Below are 25390 nucleotides of genomic sequence, written 5' to 3' on the forward strand. Positions count from 1 at the left end.
TGTTATCCACATGTGCTTTAGGAACAGGAACGGACCATTCAACCCCTTGAGATCAATGAGATCATGCTGATCTGTACCTCAAATTGACCTGTCTGAACTTTCTTAATATGGTCTCATACCCTGTGCTAATGACAACCTATTGGTTTTAGTGTTGAAAATTTCAATTAACTCAGTCATTTAAATGACATCTCTGACTGCAGTTGATTATTGGAACCACATTATGTGCAGTTTGTGCTTTGGGTCAGTGTACCTTTAAATAATCTGAACAAAACTTCTTTGCAAACGCCAAAAATTAGGAATTTAAATCCCTCATGTTGGGCTGAAATGGACCTAAATTCTCGAGATAAGATGAGCTTTCTAATTGATGTGTACCCACCTTGTGCCCTCCAAGCCCTGACATTCCAGCTCTCGAAGCCAAGTCAACTGTATCTAATTTATGGTATATTTCTTAGTTGCTGGTTTGCATTCTTGGAGATTTCGAAAGGGTTGTTTTTAATCCTGACCTGAACACTTGAGATTTGTTAATCGACACAGTGTAGGACACTTAACAGTGTAGCCACTGATGGAGCTGCATCTCCTGATTTTAATGTTTTTTTAAATGCTTTAGTTGCAAATGTGTGTAAATGAAAAACATGAACAATTTTCAATTTGTGAGTAATCCCATAGAAAATAGTGTAAAATGTGGAATGTTTCATTTGATCAATTTATCTTAAATTGACTTTACAGTCACCAGCAAGAAATAACAGGACATGAATGGAGGATGCCAAACACTTTCTAGTGTTCCACTGCCTGATGATTTAACGCAGGCGGCTATCTCAATTAGTAAGGGGTAATGCTTTTGCAAAAATGATGGACAGACAGAAATATCAACACACACACAAGACGCTAATTGTCACTCGTTGGCTCATTACCCGTTCAAATCACAACATACAGTTCATAGAAGAAATCATAAAAGCCCTACAGTACAGAAAGAGGCCATTCGGCCCATTGAGTCTGTACCGACCACAATTCCACCCAGGCCCTACCCCCATATCCCTACATATTTTACCCACTAATCCCTCTAACCTACGCATCTCAGGACACTAAGGGGCAATTTTAGCATGGCCAGTCAGCCTAACACGCACATCTTTGGACTGTGGGAGGAAACCGGAGCACCCGGAGGAAACCCACACAGACACGAGGAGAATGTGCAAACTCCACATAGACAGTGACCTAAGCCGGGAATCGAACCCAGGTCCCTGGAGCTGTGAAGCAACAGTGCTAACCACTGTGCTACCGTGCCGCCCTTATCAGTTCTTATCAGATTTGAAGTCCATCAAAAGATAACTTGTAAATATTAACAATCTCATTTCTATTTTCAGTGTTTAATTTTGTTATTTAATGTTCTGTACAGCTCAAGAAAAGATCAGAAATGTTGAGTGTACTATGCTGATAACATTAGCAAAACTAGCTTTGTGAAAGGGCAGTGTGAGGAAGCAGGCTGAAGTGTCTCAGGTCGTCTTTTTACCTGACTGATGTGACTGCACCATATTATCCTTAATAACTTCAGACTAGCTTCACCTGGTAATATCAGCATTTAACTGAAATTATATTGCTGCAATCCATCTGCAGCTTTCTTTAAAAAAGGTGGCGATTGTCATCATTTTTAAATGGCTCCCTCTATTCATTATTGCATTTGTGTGCATTACATGCTCATTTTAAACAGGAACTGTGAAAGGTCAGTTCACAGGAAGCAAATGCGTCTTGGAATTTGTCTTCCTAAAACCAATTGGAATTATTCTTCCTGCTACCAACATGGAACAGGAGCAGGCCATTCAGCCCCTCAAGCTGCTCCACCATTCAATAAGATCATGGCTGATCTTATGTAACCTTAAATCTGCATCCCGCCTATTCCAATAACCTATCACCCCCTTGCTTACCAAGAATCTATCTGCCTCTGCCTTAAAAGTATTCAACAATTCTGCTTCCATCACCTTTTCAGGAAAAGAGTCCCAAAGACTCTTAACCTTCTGAGAGAAGGAAAATAGCCTCTTCGCTGAAAATAGACAACCCCTTATTTCTAAAGTGACCCTGAATTCTAGATTCTCCCACAGGAGGAAACACCCCCTCCATCTTAACCCTGTCAAAACTCTTCGAGATCTTTTATGCTTCGTTCAACTCGCCTCTTACACTTCTAACCTCCAGTGGATATGAACCTAGTCTACCTAACCTTTTCTCTGAAAACACCTGCCTATTCCAAGTAATAGCCTGGCAAATCTTCACTGAACTGCTTTCAATGTAATTATTACTCTTGCTATTGTCCTTTACAACCTTCAGAAGCAAACCCACCCCCCCAAAATCATCTGGTCAACAATGCCTTCATTCTTCTTCCCTCCCCATATTGCTTCATAAGTATGACTAGTTAATCATGTCAGTGGAATCCTAATATCCAGATTCTACACTCGGTGTGGAGCCACAAAATCACTGTTGGTTGATGCTGTAAGTTATATACATCTATATATTTTTATGCTTTGCATAAATCCATCCTTGGCTGTTGGTCTTTTTATTTGGACCCCTCCCTGACAGAAATGGCTCCTGCTGTCTGCTCAGGACTGCAGCTTGATGATGGCTTGTTCCACATTGTCATGTCTCACCATCCCGCTGCTTCATTTTTAATTATGATTTCAGGGATTTAAAAAAAAAGTGAAGTCCCCTCTGATCAAAAAACTCATAGCCAACAAGACTTCAAGATTAAGAAATGACATCTGTTGTACACAGAGCTCAAAATATAAATACATCATCAGCATTTATATTGCTGGTGAGAAGTTGTGAAGAGTTCCGGTACCTCTCCATACTTCCCTAGGCCTGTCTGTACAACGCTAGAAAGAGCTTTAGCAGTGGAAACTGACTGATATTGGCAATATATGATGTTGGACAGACTCAACCTGATTCTGATTGTTGTGAAAACTGTCCAACTCAGAGTACAATTGAAGGTCCGACTCCAGAGAAACTGCAAGATTAGCTGAAAGTGAAAATGTTATGCTGGCACAGTTAATCAAACCTTTTCTGAAGTTTGGACTGAAAGTACCTTGTTAGGGAAGAGCAGAGGAAGATGCTCTTTGATGTGGCTGAGCTGGGAATTCTGCATTGACTCTGAGAGCTCGATTGTTAACTCTCCTGCAGGAATATGACCAGGCCATTAACTTTGGGTATCAGGAAAACACCACCTGATCCCAACTCCAGAAAGGGAATCCTATGAGAGAAGGGGTGAGGAAGGCCAAGGGGGTCCATGAGAGCACTCTTGCTGCTCTTGGCTAAGAGACAACGGTGCTTTTGGCTGCTGTTCCTGACAGCATTTGCCTAGCTGGAGGCCTTCAAGCTATCTGCACTTGGGCCTAAGATTAAAATGGCAGATTAAGCTTTGCTGATGTTATCTACATATTTAAAGAGGAGCCCTCTGGCTTGGAACAGTTGTCCATGCCTCTTAATTTAAAGATTATTATTGTCACAAGTAGGCTTATATTAACACTGCAATGAAGTTACTGTGAAAATCCCCTAGTCGCCACACTCCAACGCCTGTCGGTTAACTAAGGGAGAATTTAGCATGGCCAATGCACCTAACCAGCACGTCGTTTGGACTTCCGGAGCACCCGGAGGAAACGCACGCAGACATGGGGAGAACGTGTAGACTCTGCATAGGCAGTGACCCAAGCTGGGAGTCAAACCTCCCTGGTGCTGTGAGGCAGCTGTGCTAACCACTGTGCCGCTGTGCTGCCCACTGTGCCAGCCCTAAGTTGTGGTTAGTCTAGTTGGTGTGAGAAAGGAATGAATAAGCCTTCTCCTTTGTTCCAATTGCCTCTATGTCTGGACAAACCAGCTACGGAAAGTTAAAATCAAACCCTAAATAAATTTAACAGTAATGTTTTGTGCCGTTTTATTTCTTAGAGCTCTCTTGGTTCTTCTTACATCCTTCTAACCATTTTAGAGTACAGAGAGCTCTTAAGTGTACGTGCCTGGAAACACATCTAACGGGTAATATTCTGTAATGCAGAGATGTGTTCTGTCTCTTCCCCACCCCCACCTATCCTTTTAATTGCTAATCCATTAACTTTGTGTTTACTGTTAGTGTAACTAGTTTGCATTATGTCTTCAAGGAACCACTAGCTCTCTTATAATAAAAAGTCGTTGTGTCCTCATGTAAAATCTGCAAGTGGGCAGTTTGCCTTTAATAATGAAAAGCTAAAGTTGAGTATGTTAGTGCTAAATGTTGTGGTTTTCTTTGATTGCACAATAAAAGATATAGTTCAAATAAGGAGCAGCAGGGAAAATATTTGGGTGTGTAAGATGAACAAATATTGAAAGTGTTACATCTCAAGGTAATAATTGCAAAGGCAAATATTACAGTGTAGTTTGTGGAACTGAAACCATGTGAGAAGGCATTGATTGTTTGGATATCCTACCTATAAAAGAAAGAAGCACCAGAAAGGAGGAACAAGAAATCGTCCTTGGTGATGACAGGTCTTAAACCAAAGAGACAGAAGAAGGTAAATCTAAGCTCCTTCAAAGAGTCTCAATAAATCAATACTATGTGTGATCTAGTACTGAGCCCCAACTCAGTACTAGGCCGGTGAGCTTGACGTCCGTGGTAGGGAAGTTGTTGGAGAGGATTCTTAGAGACAGGATGTATGTGCATTTAGAACGAAACAATCTCGTTAGTGACAGACAGCATGGTTTTGTAAGAGGGAGGTCGTGCCTTACAAATTTGGTGGAGTTTTTTGAGGAAGTGACAAAAACGGTTGATGAAGGAAGGGCCGTGGATGTCGTCTATATGGATTTCAGTAAGGCATTTGACAAAGTCCTACATGGCAGGTTGGTTAAGAAGGTTAAGGCTCATGGGATACAAGGAGAAGTGGCTAGATGGGTGGAGAACTGGCTTGGCCATAGGAGACAGAGGGTAGTGGTCGAAGGGTCTTTTTCCGGCTGGAGGTCTGTGAACAGTGGTGTTCCGCAGGGCTCTGTACTGGGACCTCTGCTATTTGTGATATATATAAATGATTTGGAAGAAGGTGTAACTGGTGTAATCAGCAAGTTTGCGGATGACACGAAGATGGCTGGAATTGCGGATAGCGAAGAGCATTGTCGGGCAATACAGCAGGATATAGATAGGCTGGAAAATTGGGCGGAGAGGTGGCAGATGGAGTTTAATCCGGATAAATGCGAAGTGATGCATTTTGGAAGAAATAATGTAGGGAGGAGTTATACAATAAATGGCAGAGTCATCAGGAGTATAGAAACACAGAGGGACCGAGGTGTGCAAGTCCACAAATCCTTGAAGGTGGCAACACAGGTGGAGAAGGTGGTGAAGAAGGCATATGGTATGCTTGCCTTTATAGGACGGGGTATAGAGTATAAAAGCAGGAGTCTGATGATGCAGCTGTATAGAACGCTGGTTAGGCCACATTTGGAGTACTGCGTCCAGTTCTGGTCGCCGCACTACCAGAAGGACGTGGAGGCATTGGAGAGAGTGCAGAGAAGGTTTACCAGGATGTTGCCTGGTATGGAGGGTCTTAGCTATGAGGAGAGATTGGGTAGACTGGGGTTGTTCTCCTTGGAAAGACGGAGAATGAGGGAAGATCTAATAGAGGTATACAAGATTATGAAGGGTATAGATAGGGTGAACAGTGGGAAGCTTTTTCCCAGGTCGGAGGTGACGATCACGAGGGGTCACGGGCTCAAGCTGAGAGGGGCGAAGTATAACTCAGACATCAGAGGGACGTTTTTTACACAGAGGGTGGTGGGGGCCTGGAATGCGCTGCCAAGTAGGGTGGTGGAGTTAGGCACGCTGACATCATTTAAGATTTACCTGGATAGTCACATGAGCAGTCTGGGAATGGAGGGATACAAACGATTGGTCTAGTTGGACCAAGGAGCGGCACAGGCTTGGAGGGCCGAAGGGCCTGTTTCCTGTGCTGTACTGTTCTTTGTTCTTTGTTCTTTGGTTTCAGCTTTGTGCTCGAGTTAGTTGAATTGAGCTGAAACTGAGGTGCTTCAGTTAATCTGGGCATGTCTGCCACTTCTGATCCTAAATCTGTCATTCCCCATGGCAGATAGCCTGCAGACAGTTACAGCGTCACCCACCTGCATGAAACGCTGTAGGATAGAGTATACAGGAAGAAATAAATGGGGTGTCTAAGAAAGGTACTGCAATAATCAGGGTGGCTTTAATCTACATGTAGATTGGGCGAATCAGATTGGCAAAGGTAGCCTGGAAAAATTTCTTAGTGTGGAGACGCCAGCGTTGGACTGGGGTAAACACAGTAAGAAGTCTAACAACACCAGGTTAAAGTCCAACAGGTTTATTTGTTAGCAAAAGCCACTAGCTTTCGGAACAGGCTGTTCGTTCGGCAGGTGGGTGGGAGTTCTGATTACAAACAGGGCACAAAGACACAAACTCCATTTACATGAATAATGATTGGAATGCGAGTCTTTACAGCTAATCAAGTCTTAAAGGTACAGACAATGTGAGTGGAGGGAGCATTAAGCACAGGTTAAAGAGATGTGTATTGTCTCCAGACAGGACAGCTAGTGAGATTTTGCACATCCAGGCAAGTTGTGGGGGTTACAGATAGTGTGACATGAACCCAATATCCCGGGTGAGGCCGTCCTCATGTGTGTGGAACTTGGCTATCAGTCTCTGCTCAGCGACTCTGCGCTGTCGTGTGTCGTGAAGGCTGCCTTGGAGAACGCTGACCCGGAGATCAGAGGCTGAATGCCCGTGACCGCTGAAGTGCTCCCCAACAGGAAGAGAACAGTCTTGCCTGGTGATTGTCGAGCGGTGTTCATTCATCCGTTGTCGTAGCAACAGGACATCCTTTCCTGCAGCGTAACACGTCTACCTGTTACGCTGCAGGAAAGGATGTCCCGAGGCATGGTACATTGGGGAAACCATGCAGACGCTACGACAATGGATGAATGAACACCACTCGACAATCACCAGGCAAGACTGTTCTCTTCCTGTTGGGGAGCACTTCAGCGGTCATGGGCATTCAGCCTCTGATCTCCGGGTAAGCGTTCTCCAAGGCGGCCTTCACGACACATGACAGCGCAGAGTCACTGAGCAGAGACTGATAGCCAGGTTCCGCACACATGAGGACGACCTCACCCGGGATATTGGGTTCATGTCACACTATCTGTAACCCCCACAACTTGCCTGGATGTGCAAAATCTCACTAGCTGTCCTGTCTGGAGACAATACACATCTCTTTAACCTGTGCTTAATGCTCCCTCCACTCACATTGTCTGTACCTTTAGGACTTGATTAGCTGTAAAGACTCACATTCCAATCATTATTCATGTAAATGGAGTTTGTGTCTTTGTGCCCTGTTTGTGATCAGAACTCCCACCCACCTGACGAAGGAACAGCCTGTTCCGAAAGCTAGTGGCTTTTGCTACCAAATATACCTGTTGGACTTTAACCTGGTGTTGTGAGACTTCTTACAAAGTTTCTTAGAACAGTGCATTCTAGCACCAGCCTGGTACTGTGCAATAATGCTACATGCACACCAACAGGAAACTTGAGAAACTCGGCACACTAACTGTCCTGGAGACAATACACATCTCTTTAACCCATGCTTAACACTCTCTCCACTCACATTGTCTGTACCTTTGAGACTTGATTACCTGTAAAGACTCGCCTTCCAACCATAATTTTGTAAATTGAGTTTGTGTCTTTATATGCCCTGTTTGTGAACAGAACTCCCACTCATCTGACGAAGGAGCAGCGCTCCGAAAGCTAGTGGCTTTTGCTACCAAATAAACCTGTTGGACTTTAACTTGGTGTTGTGAGACTTCTTACTGTGTTTACCCCAGTCCAACGCTGGCATCTCCACATCACTGTGCAATAAGACAGGATTAATAAATAATCTCATGTTAACGGAGCCTCGAGGCAACAGCGATCATAGCATGATGAAATTTCACATTCAGTTTAAAGGTGAGAAGCATTGGTCTAAGGCAATTGTTTTAAATATAAATCAAGATTATTATAAGGTATGAAGGGAGAGTTGGCCAAAGTGAACTGGGAAACTAGCTTAACAGGTGAAATGCAGTAACAGACATTTAAGAAGATATTTAATAACTCAAAGCAAAGATTTATCCCAGTGACAAAGAAAGACATTTTGAGATGGGTGCATCATCCTTGACTAAATAAGGAAGATGTAGATAGTATCAAATTGAAAGAAACGCTGTACAATTTTGAGGTTTAATAGCAGGTCAGAAGGTTGGACAGATTTTAAGAACTATCAAATAATGGCTTAAAAAGTAATAAAGAGGGAGAAATTGGCATCTGAGAGAAAGCTAGCTAGAAAGATAAGAACAGATAATTTCTAGAAGTATTTCAAAAGGAAATAAGTAACTAAAAACGAATGTTAATCCTGGAGAGAGAGAGAGAGTCTGGGGAATTAATAATGGAAACCTTCGCTTGGCAGTTGGAGTTGGGGATAACTTGCTTCCACACTAAAAATGAGTTTTCAACAAATTGAGGCTCCAATGTGTGACCTACAGTCTCTGTCCTAGGTGGAGCAGACAGTGGTTGGAGGAGCAGGCGAATGGGGTGCCTGGGTTGGCATGTGCTTCTTTTGCCATCATTGCTTGGCTTTAGCTTGCTCCCAGCGGTGTGTTCAGCTCCTTCTCGGATGCTTTTCCTCCACTTCGGGCAATCTTGGCCCAAGGATTCCCAGGGGATGCTGCACCTTTTCAAAGAGGCTTTAAAGTGACCTTGAAGACTTTCCTTTGCCCTCCTGGGCTCACTTGCTGTGTTGAAGTTACAAGTAGAGCACTTGTTTGGAAGTCTTGTGTCAAGCATGTGGACGATGTGGCCTGCCCAGCAGAGCTGATTGAGTGTTGGTTTGAGCAAGAACACTGACATTGGTGCACCAGTCCTGCCAATGGATTTGTAGGATCTTGTGAAGGCAGTGCTGGTGGTCCTTCTCCAGAGTTTGAGGTGCCTGCTGTATACAGTCCACATCTCTGAACCATAAAGGAAGGCAGGTATTGCTACTGCTCTGTAGACCATGAACTTGGTGTTGGGTCCGGGTCTTCAAACACTCCTCAGGTGACTGAAGGCTGTGCTGGCACACTGAAGGAGGTGTTGAACCCCATTGTAGGTGTCTGCCCCTATTGATATTAGGCTCAAGGGATGGAAATGGGCCCACATTGTCCGAGGTCTCGTTGTGGATTTTGACAACTGGGGGACAGTACTTTGTGGTGGGAGCAGGTTGGTAGAAGACTTGTGTCTTAGGGATAATTAGTGTAAGACCTATGCTCTTGTACCCCTCGGTGGAGGTGCTGGTGATGGCTCAGAGTTTGGCCTCAGTGTACGTAGGTTCAAGCATCGTCTGCATATTGTAGTTTACTGACAGCGGTGGGATGACCTTGGATCTGGCCTGCAGGTGGTGGAGGCCGAACAGATCCTGTTGGTTTTGTAGTTTAGTTCAACTTCAGGGGGCTTTCAGAGAGTGAAATGCTCCACGTTGCGGTACTTTGGAGAACAAGGAAATGGTGGAAGTTTTAAACGGGTATTTAGTGTCTGTCTTCACTGGAGAATACTTAGAAAACTTCCAGTAGATACTTGAAAATCAAGAGGTGAAAGGGAGGGAAGTATTTAAAACAATTACCATCACCAGGGAAAAGGTACAGTACTGGGAAAACTATAAGATCTAAAGACTGACAAATCCCCAGGATCTGATGTGTAGAGTGCGTTAGTTATAAACTTCCAAAATTCCTTCGATACAGTATGTGTCCCGAAGGATTTCAAAATAGCAAATATAACATCTTTATTCATGAAGGGAGGGAGACTGAAAACAGGAAACTGTAGGCCATTTAACCTAACATCAGTCAAAGGGAATTTGTGAGAATCCATTGCTAAGGATGTCACAACAGGATACTTAGGAAATGATAATGGGATTAGGCATTTCTTTCGACACCAATCAAGTAAACGAACTCAAATTAACTTAGGGACAAAGTAAAAGGGGCAGCTCCCCAAAAGAAAAGGGGGGTGATTAGGCAGAGTCAACATAATTTTGTGAAAGGGAAATCATGTTCAAATCTTTTAGTAGAGTTTTTTGCGGAAGTAACAAGCAAGGTGGATAAAGGGGAACCTGCAGATGTAGTGTACGCAAATTTCCAAATGATGTTTGATCATGTGCCGCAACAAAGGTGAAAATGAGAGCTCACATTGGAGGGGTAAAATATTAACATAGATAATGGAGTGGTTAGTTTATAGAAAGCAGAGTAGGGATACATGGGTCTTTTTCAGATTGGCAAACTGTAATCAGTGCAATGCTTTGCAGATCGATGCTGGAGCCTCAACTATTTGCAATATATATCAGTGACTAGAAATAGGTGAGGGAGGCGCAGTTTAAAAATAGGAGGTCTCCCTTTTAAGGTGGTGATAAGGAGAAATGTCTTCTGAGGGTTGTTCTTCTGTGGTATTCTCTTCCCCAGAAAAAAATGGAAGCTGAGTCTTTGAATTTAATCAAGACTGAATCAGATAGACACATGTGACTTGTTGGAAGGAAATTGGGAACACCTGCATCCTGGTGCTGCCTGATTGCAGCTGAAGAGCTGGAGCTGTGTGTTGCACTTTCCAAGGCTGTTCTGCTGCTGTTTTCCTAATTCTACTGCTGGAACTACAGGGGGACTGAGCAGGGGGAGAGGGGTCTGGAAATCAGAGGCCTAGGGCCAGGAGGCTCAAAACTATCTGCAGGAGGGAGGAAAGAACGGATCTGAGTCGGGTAGATTTGTGGTAGACAGCAGGATCTAGAGTTATGGGTGAACAGACAATAGTGAAGTTGAGATCACAATTAGATCTGCTTCACCGTATTGAATTGCAGAGCAGGCTCAAAGGGCTAAATGGCCTACTTCTCAGTCCAGTGTTCATAAAAAGGCAAACTTTAAAAAGACTAAGTGTAAGGGGAGACTTTCTCATGTGACATATTGAAAATATGCTGTGAAAAAAGAATCACCCTGGGATTCAATCTTGGCATTCAACTGTTGGCAGCTATGATTTCACTGATCAGTTGTTGCCATAGAGACCATGATGCCCACTGTTCTTTCTAGTTCTCTATACTAATCATGAGGGGAGATTGACTTCCAAGTTCAGTAGTGGTTGACACAGCTCTGTATATTGTTCCTGCTTAGTTACTGGTTTAGGAAATCCAGAGCTTATGGCAGTTGAATTTGAGAAGCAAAATGGCAGCAGTCGTGGAGGATGTTTGGTGTGTCTTGTACTGAGCTTGACTGCAAGGCAGGGAAGGTGGAAAATGGCCAGTGCAAGTCTCCCAACAAGGGGGAAAGAAACTGTGCATGAATAGCACCTTTCATGGCCTCAGGATGTCCCAAGGTGCTTTACAACTAATTGAGTAATTAAAGGTGTTGTAATAAAAGAAATGCAGCAGCCAGTTAGTGCATAGCTGTGTGATAATGATAATACTGAGGTGTTACTATTACACTAAGAAGACTAAGGGCAGAATTTTACGAGAAAAATTCTATTGTCCAGCTAGCGTGAAAATGGGAGAGTTGCAGATCTGTTTTTTGGGTGAGTTTTTACTTCCAATCTTATGCACATGAAAAAATGAGCTAGACTGTTTCTTGCTACTCGAGGCAGCGGGTGGGGCTAAACTCACCAGTCAGCTTTTTCAAGCAGCAGAGGGAGTTATTGCACAGGTGCAGACCTCTGGCTGCACCTATGCAATTGCAGCAGCAGAGGCTTAACAGAGAGAGAGTGAGATCTGTCAGCCCTCTGCTGCTGCAGCCAGTTTCCACTCTGCTACCCACTCATGGCTGAGCACCACACCACTCGGAAAGAGCCCCCCCTGCTGCCCCCTCCACCGCCCAGACTGTTTTCCTTATGACTGCTTTGTTTGCAAATTAAAGTATCTGCCTGTGTGTAGTTTTGATGCACAAATATTTAATATTCAATGCCTTGTGAGCCCTTTTTCTTTTCCTTTCTCAGTGGCTAGGATTTAATGATGAAATACAAAAGCAGGCTCCTTAACAACCATCTACCGATTAGGCTGCTGTTTGTCATAATGTGGTCACGATTTCCATCAGTGAAAGGTGTTTTCATGTCCTTCCTGGTGTTTCTCTTTGGTATCTATGCAGTCATATGAATTGTCAGGTAAATTATAGCAAAAGGGAAGTTTTTTTCTATCATGTTTTCATGTTGAAGGTGCTTTTAATTTCTCAATTTGAGCAGCATTCTCAGTCAACAATTTCTATTCTGTTACTCTGAGGAAAAATTGAAATGGTTGAAATGGCACGGTGGCACAGTGGTTGGTACTGCTGCCTCACAGCGCCAGGGACCTGGGTTCAATTCCAGCCCTGGATCACTGTCTGTGTGGAGGTTGCACATTCTTCCTGTGTCTGCATGGGTTTCCTCTGGGTGTTCTAGTTTCCTCCCACACTCCAAAGATGTGCAGCTTAGAATGATTGGCCATGCTAAATTGTCCCTTAGTTGTCAGCGGACCTCCATGGTTAAAAAAAAGTGGGTTACGGGGATAGGGCCTGGGGTGGGATTGTGGTCGGTGCAGACTCGATTGGTCGAATGGCCTCCTTCTGCATTGTAGGGATTCATGCTGAACACTCTGCAATGGTTGACTTGAAAACATTATTGTTGATCAATTATTCACTCTTTCATTGTGCACTGCAGATTCTTAGAAAAGGCAAACAAGCTTATGCCAGTTGTACTTGCTTTATTACAGTATATCATAGAAATCATAGAAACCCTACAGTGCAGAAAGAGGCCATTCGGCCCATCGAGTCTGCACTGACCACAATCCCACCCAGGCCCTACCCCCACATATCTGGTGCATTTACACCTAGTTACCATCACCAGGATGGAATGATAGCTAACTCACTTCGGTATTATATGCCTTTGTGCCTCCATTTCTGAAAATGCAGAGTGCATCACTCCAGTTGTTGAAGTAATGAATGGATTTTCAGAGAACGATCTCAGAGTATAGAACAGATGGTTTCAATTGGGGGGTGGGGTAGCGACCCGCAAGTGGGTCACGGGATGTTGAACTTGGGTCGCCGAGTAAATTCTCGCTGCCCTATAAAGTGATCCTGTCAAAAAAAACACAGGATCTTCTCTTTATACCGTACGTTTTGTAGAAGCCGGAATGACAATAAGGACCTCTCAGATGATGACATAGCCAGAGGACTTTTGATGTGAAGGAAAAGTTTAGTATTACTTGATACAGTTCAAGTTATGTACACTTCATGAAAGGAAAAAGTAAGAATTAGGAAATCCCATTTCGATAACGACTGTAGCCTCACTACTGTAGCTTGCTTGGTCACTGGGCTCTGCCTGAGTCTCAAGCTATAGCTTCAGAGTTTGACAAGTATTACATGATCCAAATCATTAATTTTTCCCATGTGCATGAAAATATTTTGCTGTTGAATCAATTTCAAAATGCGATGACATCTGAAAAACAGGCAACTATTGAGACACTTTTAAAAAAATTATGGCTTTATGCGAGAACAGATAATTGATGCATTAACCGCAGACTTCAATAGATGCAGCAAAATGTAGTTCTTGATGTGACATATCCCACCTACCAGGGAGGTTTATTGATGGAAATGGTAACGGATAGAGATAATTGGTGATTGCCCTATTAAGTTTCCACTTAAAAGCAGCACATTGATCTGGTGAGCTCTGCATTCCAAAGGTGCATCTAAAATGAGAGATCTGTCACAAATAAATGGCAGTCAATTTTCTGTGGATGGCTGACACACTAAGTGAGTCTACTGTCGATTTCAGACATTTATTTTGAATGTATATGTTGATGAGAGAAGTTTGCAAAGTACTGACACCAATACCCTTTGTGCCGGAATATGGCCCGAATAAATTGAAGAATTGATCTGAAGCTGACCCCCTGATGTTTAATATACTGTATGATAGTATAAAGTGGAAAGATTGTATTTCATTACACATTCCATGTGACGTGGGTCACGAGGGGTGGCCATTTGGTATAAGTGGTCACTGGAAAAAAAAGTTTGAAAAACACATTCAGAATATTCAGAATTGCTTAATATTAGTGAGGAAATAGCTCCTGTGGACTGAATGTTGCACTATTACATATTTTACTGTGAGTAGGATAGCTTGCTGAAAGAATAACAACTACCTACAGCCCCTGAAATAAAAACAAAATATTGTGGGTGCTGGAAATCTGAAATAAAAAAAGGAAGTGCTGGAAAAATGCAGCAGGTCTGGGCTCTGAAGAAGAGTTATATTGGACTCAATATTAACGCTTTAGCTCTCTTCAGATGCTGCCAGATTTGTTGGGTTTTTTTCTCCAGCACTTTGTTTATTATCCCTGGCCGCCTTATCTCAGAAATCTCCTCCACGCCTACAACCCTCCGAGATATCTGGATTCCTGCAATTCTGGCTTCTTGAAGATCCTTGGTTTAAATCGGTGGCCGTTCAACTACTAAGACACTATGCTCTGAAGTTCCTTCCTTAAATTTCACCGCCCCTTCCCCCCCACTTTTCTTTCCTCATTTAAGTCCCTCTCTAAAACCTACTTCATTGTCTTCATATTTCCTTGTGTTATTCAGTGTCAAATATAAGTTGTTTGGACTGGAGATTCTGTGGAATGTCAAAACATTATATTGCATTTTGCAAAACAGTCAATCCCAACCAACTAGTGGATCAAGCTAAACTAATTTTCTCCAGAAATATGATAATTACATAAGAATCAGAGAGAAATCAGCACAAGAAGTAAAATGACAAAGATGGTTTTGTATGGGTTTATTTTTTACAATTCAGTTGCTCGAAAGATCTATTTGCTGAAACAACCTCTGCAGATTTCTCAATACAACTTTGGAATTGATTAATATGATTTCAAACACATTTATAATTGTTATGCCAATTTGCAAACTTTAACTTGTGAATCCAACTGAGTAAGAGTTGATCGGTTTCTGCGCTGTTTGACTTCCTCCAATCAAGTTTCTGCATTTCTCCTAATTCAGAAATGTTCTCTGTGACTGGTGGAGCATTACACATCTTCCCCTCACTACAGTTGTTGATTTAGTTCACCAGAACACCCTCCCCTGCAAAGTCTATTCGGGACTATTTCACGCTTACAATTCCAGTCAAAGTTGAAGGCTTCTCTTCCTTTGCACTGATATCGTCAGGAACTATCCCTGGACCCCTCTTCTTCCTCATTGATGCTTTTCCCTTTGGCAACTTCATCTGCAGATACAGCATCAAATTCTACATTTTCATCACATCTCAATCCCCTTGCTGTCTCTGCTGTCACACTGTTTGGCTGACATTCAGTCTCGGATGAACTGCATTTCCTCCACCATTTGAAAAACTGAAGCTCGTGATTTCAGAAATAGAAACAGAAAATGTTGGAAAATCTCAGCAGGTTATGCAGCATCTGTGGAGGGGGAAACAGAGTTATCGTTTCAAGTCTGTACCGACTCTTAAGAGCTAAAGAGAGGGAGAAATGTGATGGATTGTGTATACTGTTTAAGAGGGGTGGAGCAAAGTAGAAGGTCAGGGATAGGCAGGAGCTGGGAGAGATTGGACTTGAATGTTTTGGGCACAAAACAAAGGAAATGTTAGTGTTAAGTACTGAAGAAAGTGCTCATAGTGGCATTAAGGTAAGATGGAACAAAGGTTAGCACTTAGTGAAAGCAAAGAATAAGTGACAGATGGCAAGAGGGGGTGGATGCGTTGGCACAAAAAAAAGTCTCACGATGAAGGAGCGATTTCACAGTCTGAAATTGTTGAACTCATTGTTGAGTCCAGAAGGCAGTGAAGTGCCTAATCGGAAGATGAGGTGCTGTTACTCCAGTTTGCATTGTGCTTCACTGGAACGTTCCAACTGGCCAAGGATGGATATGTGAGCATGAGAACAAGTTGGTGAGTTGAAATGGCAAGCGACAGGAAGGTCAGGGTCATGCTTGAGGACTGAGCAAAGGTGTTTCATAAAACGGTCACCTAGTCTGTGTTTAGTCTCCCCAGTGTAGAGAAGACTGCACTGGGAGCAGTGATTACAGTCGACCAAATTGACGGAGTTGCAAGTATTTTCAGTCCTCTCTACATACCTATCCCTTCAGCATTGATTGCAATCCTCTTTGAGGCCACACTCTTAGGTTGAATCTGGGAGTAAGCAATTTTGCTTCTCTATTCAGCTCCAAACAATATGGCCCCAAATCTCTGCATCACAAAGGCAGTCAACTTCCACCCTCTGCCAATATCTCAGCACATCTTTCACTGAAATCCTCGTCAGTGAAATTGTTATCGATTTGACTATTCAGCTATGTACCTAGTCTTCTTGCCATTCTAGAAATTTAATTTCTCTTTCTCACTGTACTCTTCTCCAGCACCACCGAAACCCTCCCCAAAAACTCTGGTTTTCTAACTCTGGTCTCTAATGCATCTCCCTTTGTCAGCTACTGTGTACACAAAATTTCATCCCTAAATTTCTTCAGCTCTGCCTCCATTCCTTCAAGAATCTCCTGAAAATTCACTTCTTTGATTAAACATTTCATTCTTTCTCCCAATACCTTCCCTTTTAACGCGGCATTTAAAAATAAGTCTCCTTGAAGAGTATTGAGATACTTTGAGAGAGTCATGAAGAGAAAACTACTTGGTGCTGTTCTCTAACAGAACAGCATGACTCAAAGTGCAACAACTGAAAGAGGAAAAATGGATTGTTGAGGCAGGATCCCTCAGAATGAAGAGTTCTGCAACTCTAATCCCTCTTTTTGATCCAGATGCAGATTGACTTTGTGTGCTATCAATATTTTTATTTTAGAGTTCCATTTTGTTTTTCCTTTTTAGTACATACAACATAGAACATAGAACAGTACAGCACAGAACAGGCCCTTCGGCCCACAATGTTGTGCCAAACTTTATCTGAAACCAAGATCAAGCTATCCCACTCCCTATCATCCTGGTGTGCTCCATGTGCCTATCCAATAACCGCTTAAATATTCCTAAAGTGTCTGACTCCACTATCACTGCAGGCAGTCCATTCCACACCCCAACCACTCTGCGTAAAGAACCTACCTCTGATATCCTTCCTATATCTCCCACCACGAACCCTATAGTTATGCCCCCTTGTAATAGCTCCATCCACCCGAGGAAATAGTCTTTGAACGTTCACTCTATCTATCCCCTTCATCATTTTATAAACCTCTATTAAGTCTCCCCTCAGCCTCCTCCGCTCCAGAGAGAACAGCCCTAGCTCCCTCAACCTTTCCTCATAAGACCTACCCTCCAAACCAGGCAGCATCCTGGTAAATCTCCTCTGCACTCTTTCCAGCGCTTCCACATCCTTCTTATAGTGAGGTGACCAGAACTGCACACAATATTCCAAATGTGGTCTCACCAAGGTCCTGTACAGTTGCAGCATAACCCCACGGCTCTTAAACTCCAACCCCCGGTTAATAAAAGCTAACACACTATAGGCCTTCTTCACAGCTCTATCCACTTGAGTGGCAACCTTTAGAGATCTGTGGATATAGACCTCTTCCTTTAATGTTCTTTTCATGAGAATGATGGCAGCTGAGCTAAACTAGTTGCTCGTCATGCTTTGGCCATTGAATTGAGAGCCAGTTTTTAACAATGTGAAGCAATCAATGTCATCAAGGTTTACAGCAGGGGAAAAAGTCCCAGTCTATTCAGCATCTCCTTATGACTGAACCATCAAGTCGGTAGCATCCTAGTAAATCATTTCTGCACTCTCTAGTTTAATAATATCCTTTTTATAATAGGGTGACCAGAATTGTACACAGTGTTCCAAGTGTGGCCTTACCAATGTCCTGTGCAACTTCAACAAGACATCCCAACTCCTGGATTCAGTGTTCTGAACAATGAAACCAAGCATGCCGAATGCCTCCTTCACCACCCTGTCCACCTGTGATTCCACTTTCAAGGAACTATGGACCTGTATTCATAGATCTCTTTGTTCTCTAACTCTCCCCAACACCCTCCCATTAACTGAGTAGGTTCTGCCCCGATTCAATCTACCAAAATGCAACACCTCAAATTTTCTAAGTTAAACTCCATCTGCCCTTCACCGGCCCACTGCCCCAATTGACCAAGATCCCATTGCCACTATGCCACCAATCTTGGTGACATCTGCAAACTTACTAACCATACCTCCTAAATTCTCATCCAAATCATTAATATAAATAACAGTGGACCCAGCACCGATCCCTGAAGCACACCGCCGGTCACAGGCCTCCAGTTTGAAAAACAACCCTCTTCAATCACCCTCTGTCTTCTGTCGCCAAGCCAATTTTGTATCCAATTAGCTACCTCACCCTGGATCAGGTGAGATTTAACTTTATGCAACAACCTACCATGCGGTACCTTGTCAGAGGCTTTGCTAAAGTCCATGTAGATAACGTTGACTGCCGTACCCTCATCTACCTTCTTGGTTGCCCCTTCAAAAAACTTAATCAAATTTGTGAGACATGATTTTCCACTCCAAAGCCATTCTGACTGTCCCTAATCAGTCTTTGTCTCTCTAAATGCCTGTGGAATGTCTTGAAACAATAACCTGCATTTACACAGAGGCAATAGTTAAAGATGGTTCGGATGAGCATTATAAAAATGCATTTAAATCTGAGCCATATAAAGTGAAGTTAAGACAGGTAATCAACAGATTTGTTAAATAGGAAGGTTTTAAGAAATATATTAAAGGAGAAAATTGGTACAGACATTTAGGAAGGTGTCATTAAGAAAAAGGCTGCTTAGAATTGTTCAGAAGTTGTGACAATTGTTTACAACTAGAATTTATTTTATAGTGTAATATCATTTATTAATCTAAAGATGCATAATTGTATGAGTATAATATTTGCATGAAAAAAAGGCCGATCCCATGGTGAATTTTCAGATAGCACTGGAGGATTACTGTATGAAATAGGAGGAAGCAATGATTGATCTCTGTTTACTATGTTGCTTGCTAGGGTGAATCTATTTTTGAAGTGTTGTCTCTGTTCCTACATTACAACAGTAAATGCACTTCAAAAGTACCTCGTTGGCTGTAAAGCGCTTTGAGATGTCTGGTGGTCCTGAAAGACATTGTATAAATGCAAATCTCCTTTTTAGTTGGAAAGCGGATTTGTTTTAGGCCCCTAAGGAGTTCCTAATCTCGGATGTCAGATGGGGGAGGTGAGTATACTGAATGGAAAACGCACTTATTCAAGGCAAGCTGTTCGCGTCCAGAAAAAGCAATCTGAATGCAGTCCACCTTGGGGGACATTCACATCTGTGAGCAGATGGTTGCACAGCAGAATTGGCAAAGACCTGGTTGTGCGTCACCATGACCCGCACAATGGGTGTGTGATGCAGCAAGCTTAAAAATAACATTTTTCCCACAAAGTGCCCAGTGTGAGATGGTTCTTCACTGTAAAATCATATGTTGAGTCTGTCTTGTCCGTGATAGATTTGACTGCGTGTGTCCAAGATAACAGGGCTCTGTTAATGAAAGTCAGATTCTGGTGTGCATTGCAAGCTATTCAGTTCCTCGCTGCCCTAACTAAATTCTTCATTTTCTCTCCTCACCCAGAATTATAACTACCTCATCATTATAAAGACAACCAACCTATCAGGAAAAAAGCCACTTTCTAAGCCACAATTCAGATTTTTAAACATAAATCTTCAAGTTTCTGTGTTGTTGGCTCTGGCTCACTCCCAATCAATCTTTAGAGATGTCCGTAGATCAACTACAGTAACCTAAACCTGGAGCAGTTCTGTCACATCTTTGGGCTGCTTTCAAAATAGAAACTTCATGATCATTTTTAGAAACTCTTTAAAAACTTCTCCAAATCCAAACTGAAATAAATAACCAAATGTTTATGAACATTGTTCACAAATTCAATAGTAAATGATGTGTAATTTAAAGTGAACGTTTATGCATGTTCAGCCTGCCTTGCATGCCACGTTAATTGAAGATGCATGAGTCATTTAGCTATGGCTGTGCATTATAAATCACAGTCCACCAAGATGTACAATCCTGAAGCACTGTCTAGTTTTATTCTCAGGCAGTTCATCGATCACAAATGAGTGCTGGCCCGTTCTAGCAAAACTTTTATGATGATATATAACTGTAACATGTAATTATTTAATGCTTAAAATGCATAGAATTGAAGACATAAGCTGTTCTGAATCAAAATTCACCTCGTCCTTTATTTGTAATCTCCTTCGGCCCCACACCCCTCTGTAATATCTGTAGTCCTCTAACTCTGGCCCCTTGTGCATCCCTCGATTTCCGTTGCTCCACCATTGGCGATAGTGCCTTCAGCTGTCATGGCTATAAGCTCTGGAATTCCCTTGATAAACCTCTCTACCCCTTGTTCCTCTCTTTCCTCCTCTAACCCTATCACACTTTGACCAAGTATTTAGGCATCTGTCCTAACATCTTATTACATGACTTGTGTCAAATTTTGTTTGATAGCGCTCCTTAGGACATTTTGTGATGTTAAAGGTGCTACATTAATGTAATTTTCCCCCCCAGGGTCCTCTAGCACCTCAGTCAGTGACTATCATTCATGTGTAAGCCTTAATTTGAGTGTTAGCAGCAAATCCCCCGCCCCCTCCAAAACAAGGGCACTGAAACTATGGTGTCTTTCTACCTCTATCCAAACAAAGATCACACCAACTAGATACCTATTCTGGACCCTCCTGTGACAGAAGTACTCACCAGATAAACTCTGAGTCATTGAGGAATGATATTTTTAATATTTCAATCCAACTTTAATTCTGCAATTCGCAGAGGGTTACTTTCCAACAGTTAATAGGTTTGTGTAAATTTATTCATGCAGCCATTAACCCTGTTCAATTGCAAATGTCAAAATATTGTGCAATAGAATTTCACATGAACAGGTCATGGTACTCGAGTATCCTGATGGAGGTGCAGTATGCTGACCCACATCCAACAAAAGACGCAGTGATCCATTTCATTTGGTTATTGTTTCATCAGACGCTTTTTTTTTTGGTTTTGCACTAAACAGAATTCCACTTGTAGTGTAACCGTGGGTCATTCTGGCCATTTGCCAACTGTTAGAAAATCACGCTGAAGTGAATAGCTTGGCTCACACTAGTTATTGCAAACCTAATTAATGGAGATAGCTCGCTTTGCTTAAGTTAGGGTTGTGTATAGACCATCGCATCATGTGCTTAAATGAAATGACTGCTAATCAAACAAACATCCATAGGAAAAAATGGAGATTCTTGCTTTTAAAAATAATCTTCATGGTGAAACCAAATTTGCAACTGGAAGATTGAGTGAAATGGAGTCTATAAAATTACATTTTTGAGCGTTTTCTAAAGGGAGAAACTTTGTGTTCTGAGCAGGCATAATTCATTTTCGTTACCCAATACCAAACCAACTCCAGGTCAGGTGGTCACCAAGAATTTGATACAAATTAAAACTCACTGCACTGTATCCCACCAAAGCTGCCTTAATCTCACCCCGAGAAAAGTACCACCTCCTGCACCAGTATGACTTTTTATTCTCTGCACTAGCCATCTGTATTGCATCTCTGAGTCAGATAACTACAAAAGTGCTGTGTTAGGTTAATTTTCTGGGTCTTTTCACATTAGTCTTTGATTAAAACTACCCCAATTTGAGTCTCATTGGACACTTCACAGTCAGAGAAAAGGATTTTATCACAAAGATGGACACCAGCTTCACCAACTATCTATGAGGGTATTGAACATTTTAAGGAAGATCTGTATTTTTTTAAAGAAATACAAGTAAAGACACTGATCAAAAGAATACCATAAAGTGATCATTTTCTCTAGAAAATTCCAATGTAAAATATATAGATAGACCAGTCCTGAGAACATGGAATGCTGCACCCGAAGAAGTGTCGAGGTCCATTTCAAACCTAAAAGGAAAGTATGGAAAATGCCGAAGGTTGGACTTTATCCTCCTGTGTTTGTGGAGGCTTTCATACATTTAATCAGAAGATCCAAAACTCCTGTTGATTGATATCTCAATGTGTAAAAGTGTTCTGACTTGAAAGCGAAATGGACTGTGGATGCAAGGCAGACCAATTTCACTCTCCCAGCAATACACACAGAAAATGGGTGAAGACCAGCTAGAGCAAAAGAACAAAAGCATGAAGGACCCCTCCCTTTCTATCGTTCTGGAAGCAATTGTGTTTTAGCAGAGACAGGCAAGAGACAAGATAACCTCTTCAGTTAACCTTACAGAGACAACCAGGTCATCCCACCCTCTGGGGCAAGCCAACAGGTATCTCCAAAAACTGCAGAACCAATAAAAGACAGCTCCATGAAAGAATCATTTAACCTAACGGCCTCAATGTACCACCATCTACACCTTACAGACAAGCCAAGGACTAATTTGTATGTTCTTTTAAATTTGATTTGGACTCTTTTTCATTTCTGACCTTTGTGTATGTGTGCATGTGGCGCCTTTATTTTCCTCTGGTTTTAGCAACCAATGATCTTGCTCTTTCTTTGACTCAGGAAAGCTTGTTTAAATTGGCTCCTTATCAAAAGTAAATACATTTGGATTGAGAAAGATATCCAATGAGAATTTTAAACAAAGCTTTGTTGGCGACCAGCCGAGCGAGTTGAATAAAGAGATCCAGCTCATTTCTCCTCACCCAGTCGTAACAATATTTTGTTGGTTTCTCGGATTGGATTCAAACCTAGAGATGAAAGAACCAGTGTATCACGCAGCCCTCAAAACAGGCAGCTGTCTACAGAAACCAAGGCAGCAGAACCTTCTACAGCTTGTCGCGTGATGAGGTTGGATTAACTGTAAAGATAAAAGGACAATGTTGAAATATCAATTTAGAATCATATTGGCAGCCAGCCAGCACCAAGTAGTAGAGCTGCAAAAGCACTGTGTGGCAGAGCACTGGGAACTGGGCTCACACAACCAACCAGAGTTGATCTCCTGAACTGCTGTGCTGCCCCTCGAGAGGGAGAAAGGAAAAAAATTGCACGTGATTTTTGCCAAGCCACTCGTGCTCTTTCCAGAATCTGTGTGATGAAGCACAGACCAGGAGATGCCACTTGTTTGGAGGCTTTATTCCCTCGAGCTGATTTGTTCCCAGACTGCTGATTGTATCATCTGTAACCTGATGATGGGTGCATTAAAAGTCACAGGGATTGATTCTCCAACACTTGCTTTTCTCTCCCTCCTCTGCGGGGCAAGACCTTGAATTCTGCTTGCAGCTTCTATTTTATTCATTCTTGGAATGTGGGCTTCGCTGACTAGGCGAGCATTTATTGCCCATTGCTGAAGGGTGTGTCTACTTGAACTCCTACTTTTGTGTGTGTGGCCAGAATGCTCCCACAGTACTGTTGAGTAGTGTGTTCCAGGATTTTGTAGCAGTTTAAAACAACTCAGTGGCTCATTAGGCCACTTCAGAGGGCACTTAAGAATCGATCACTTCAATATGGCACTGGAGTCACATATATGCCAGATTGAGAGAGCGCAGTAGAACGTTGATTCTCAATTTTTTTGGCTGAAGGATCCTTTTCAGATGGAATAGTAACCATGGCCCTTATCCAACTAATGCTTTATAATGTACAATATGAAAGTGCTCCATGAAAGAATATCAAATAATGCCTCCAAGAAATCAGGTATTTATTTTCATTTCACTTGGTGCTGATCCATGCATGCTCCCCTCCTGTGTAAGACAGTTCCAAGCCTCTCAGCACTGCACATGTGGTGCTGCAGTCTGCCCTATGTACCGCAGAGGTCAGCCGACCCCAGTTTGAGAATCATTGCTCTAAAGGACATTTGTGAACTTTTTTAATGACAAGCTGGCAGATTCATGGCTATATTTAACTCCCAATTTTTTTTGTTTGGAAACCTAATTGGAATTCGGCATTGATCATTTGAGCCCTCATTCTTTGGACTATTAGTTCCAGCTGTGGCAACTAAGCTTGATAAAATGACCACTATCTGGCAAGTTAATCAGTTCATATCCAAATAAATCCAGGTGCAGTTCATTTGCATGGCATATATGTATTTTAAAGCCTACCGTACTAAACCAATTGACATTACCAACAGTGAATAAGGAATTTTATAACAACCCTACTGATGTGCCACCTAGGGAACAGTGCTGATTCATGGTGACTGAATCAATCCATTTCCATTACTGTTATATGTGCGTTTGACAATCTTACTGGTAGTTCTGGAATTTGTCCAATATTCTGTGAAAATTGAATGACTGTTTGCTCATATATACCCTTAGTGAATATTTTGGTGTTTTATTTTTGGTTACCATTTAAAAAAAGAGGAGGATGTACAAGTTATACCAAATTGAAAGTAGATATCTGACATTTCAGCTGCATGGGAAAAGGGATTGCCATATTTACCAGCGCTAGGATGCCTCAGGCACTGAAGTGATAGTCCTGGAGTTTGACATAATTGAAGTGGGGATCCTGCATTGGTATTGAGTACTCTGAATTAGTAAAATTCTTAGATAGAATCCATACAGTACAGAAAGAGGCCATTCGGCCCATCGAGTCTGCACCGACCACAATCCCACCCAGGCCCTACCCCCATATCCCTACATATTTTACCCACTAATCCCTCTAACCTACGCATCTCGGGTAGAGGTTAGGATTTGGCTCACTGGTCAGGGGAGTGCAAAGATCCACCAGCATTTATATACAGAGCATGTCAAATATTTTAAGAAATAGAACAGATTACAACGGACCCGGGTAAGAATGACAGATTTCCTTCCCTATTGACATTAGGGAACCAGATGGGTTTTTACGGCAATTGACAAATGTTTCGTGGTCATCATTAGACTTTTAATTCCAGAATTTTTTTTTATCGGATTCAAACTTCACCATCTGCCATGGTGGGATTTGAACCCAAGTCCTCGGAGCGTTACCCTGGATTTATGGATTACTAGTCTAGTGACAATGCCACTATACCACCGTCTCCTTACAGAAATAACACCGTGAAAGATTGTTTGTGTATATGTGAGAGGAGATATCAGCATTTTATCTATTTAATGTTTAGTAAATATTTAGACTTCCTTATTGCTTTAGTTTATGGATGGTGAGGTTTCTAATTTGGTTCCATTCTATTTACAGGTGACCGAGTTAACTAAATAGCCTGTCTCCACCTGGCTGCACAAATCTCTGAGGTTATATTGTGGATTTAACATCGAACTGAGGAATCTTTTCTTTCCGTAGAAGACTTGTGTTTTGAATTAAATGGCTGATAAACAAATCAGGTAATTGCACTGATATTATTTTCACCATTGAAAGAAATTTTCTCAAATTATTGTCGTGTGTGTAAAATAAATTCTATCTGAAATCCAGAATTAAATAACTTATCTCTCCATCTGTAAGCACTATAGCATGAATGATTGGAAGTTTAAATCC

At 42.1% G+C, this 25390-nt stretch overlaps 1 protein-coding gene across 3 annotated transcripts in view; it reads left to right on the forward strand.

The window, feature by feature from the left end:
- Positions 1-25390, forward strand: part of slc25a22a (solute carrier family 25 member 22a) — a 111442-nt gene that overhangs the window by 21365 nt on the left and 64687 nt on the right. For 2 of the 3 annotated variants that reach the window (XM_078220463.1, XM_078220465.1), the window contains exon 2: positions 25097-25239. In XM_078220463.1, the coding sequence (XP_078076589.1) occupies positions 25220-25239 (20 nt within the window). In that variant the 5' untranslated portion in view covers positions 25097-25219. Of the gene's footprint in view, positions 1-4454; positions 4524-25096; positions 25240-25390 lie in introns of those variants that run through there. The other variant, XM_078220464.1, reaches the window with a different exon arrangement.

The sequence above is a fragment of the Mustelus asterias genome, chromosome 9, assembly GCF_964213995.1.
Source record: "Mustelus asterias chromosome 9, sMusAst1.hap1.1, whole genome shotgun sequence".
Taxonomy (NCBI): Eukaryota; Metazoa; Chordata; class Chondrichthyes; order Carcharhiniformes; family Triakidae; genus Mustelus; species Mustelus asterias.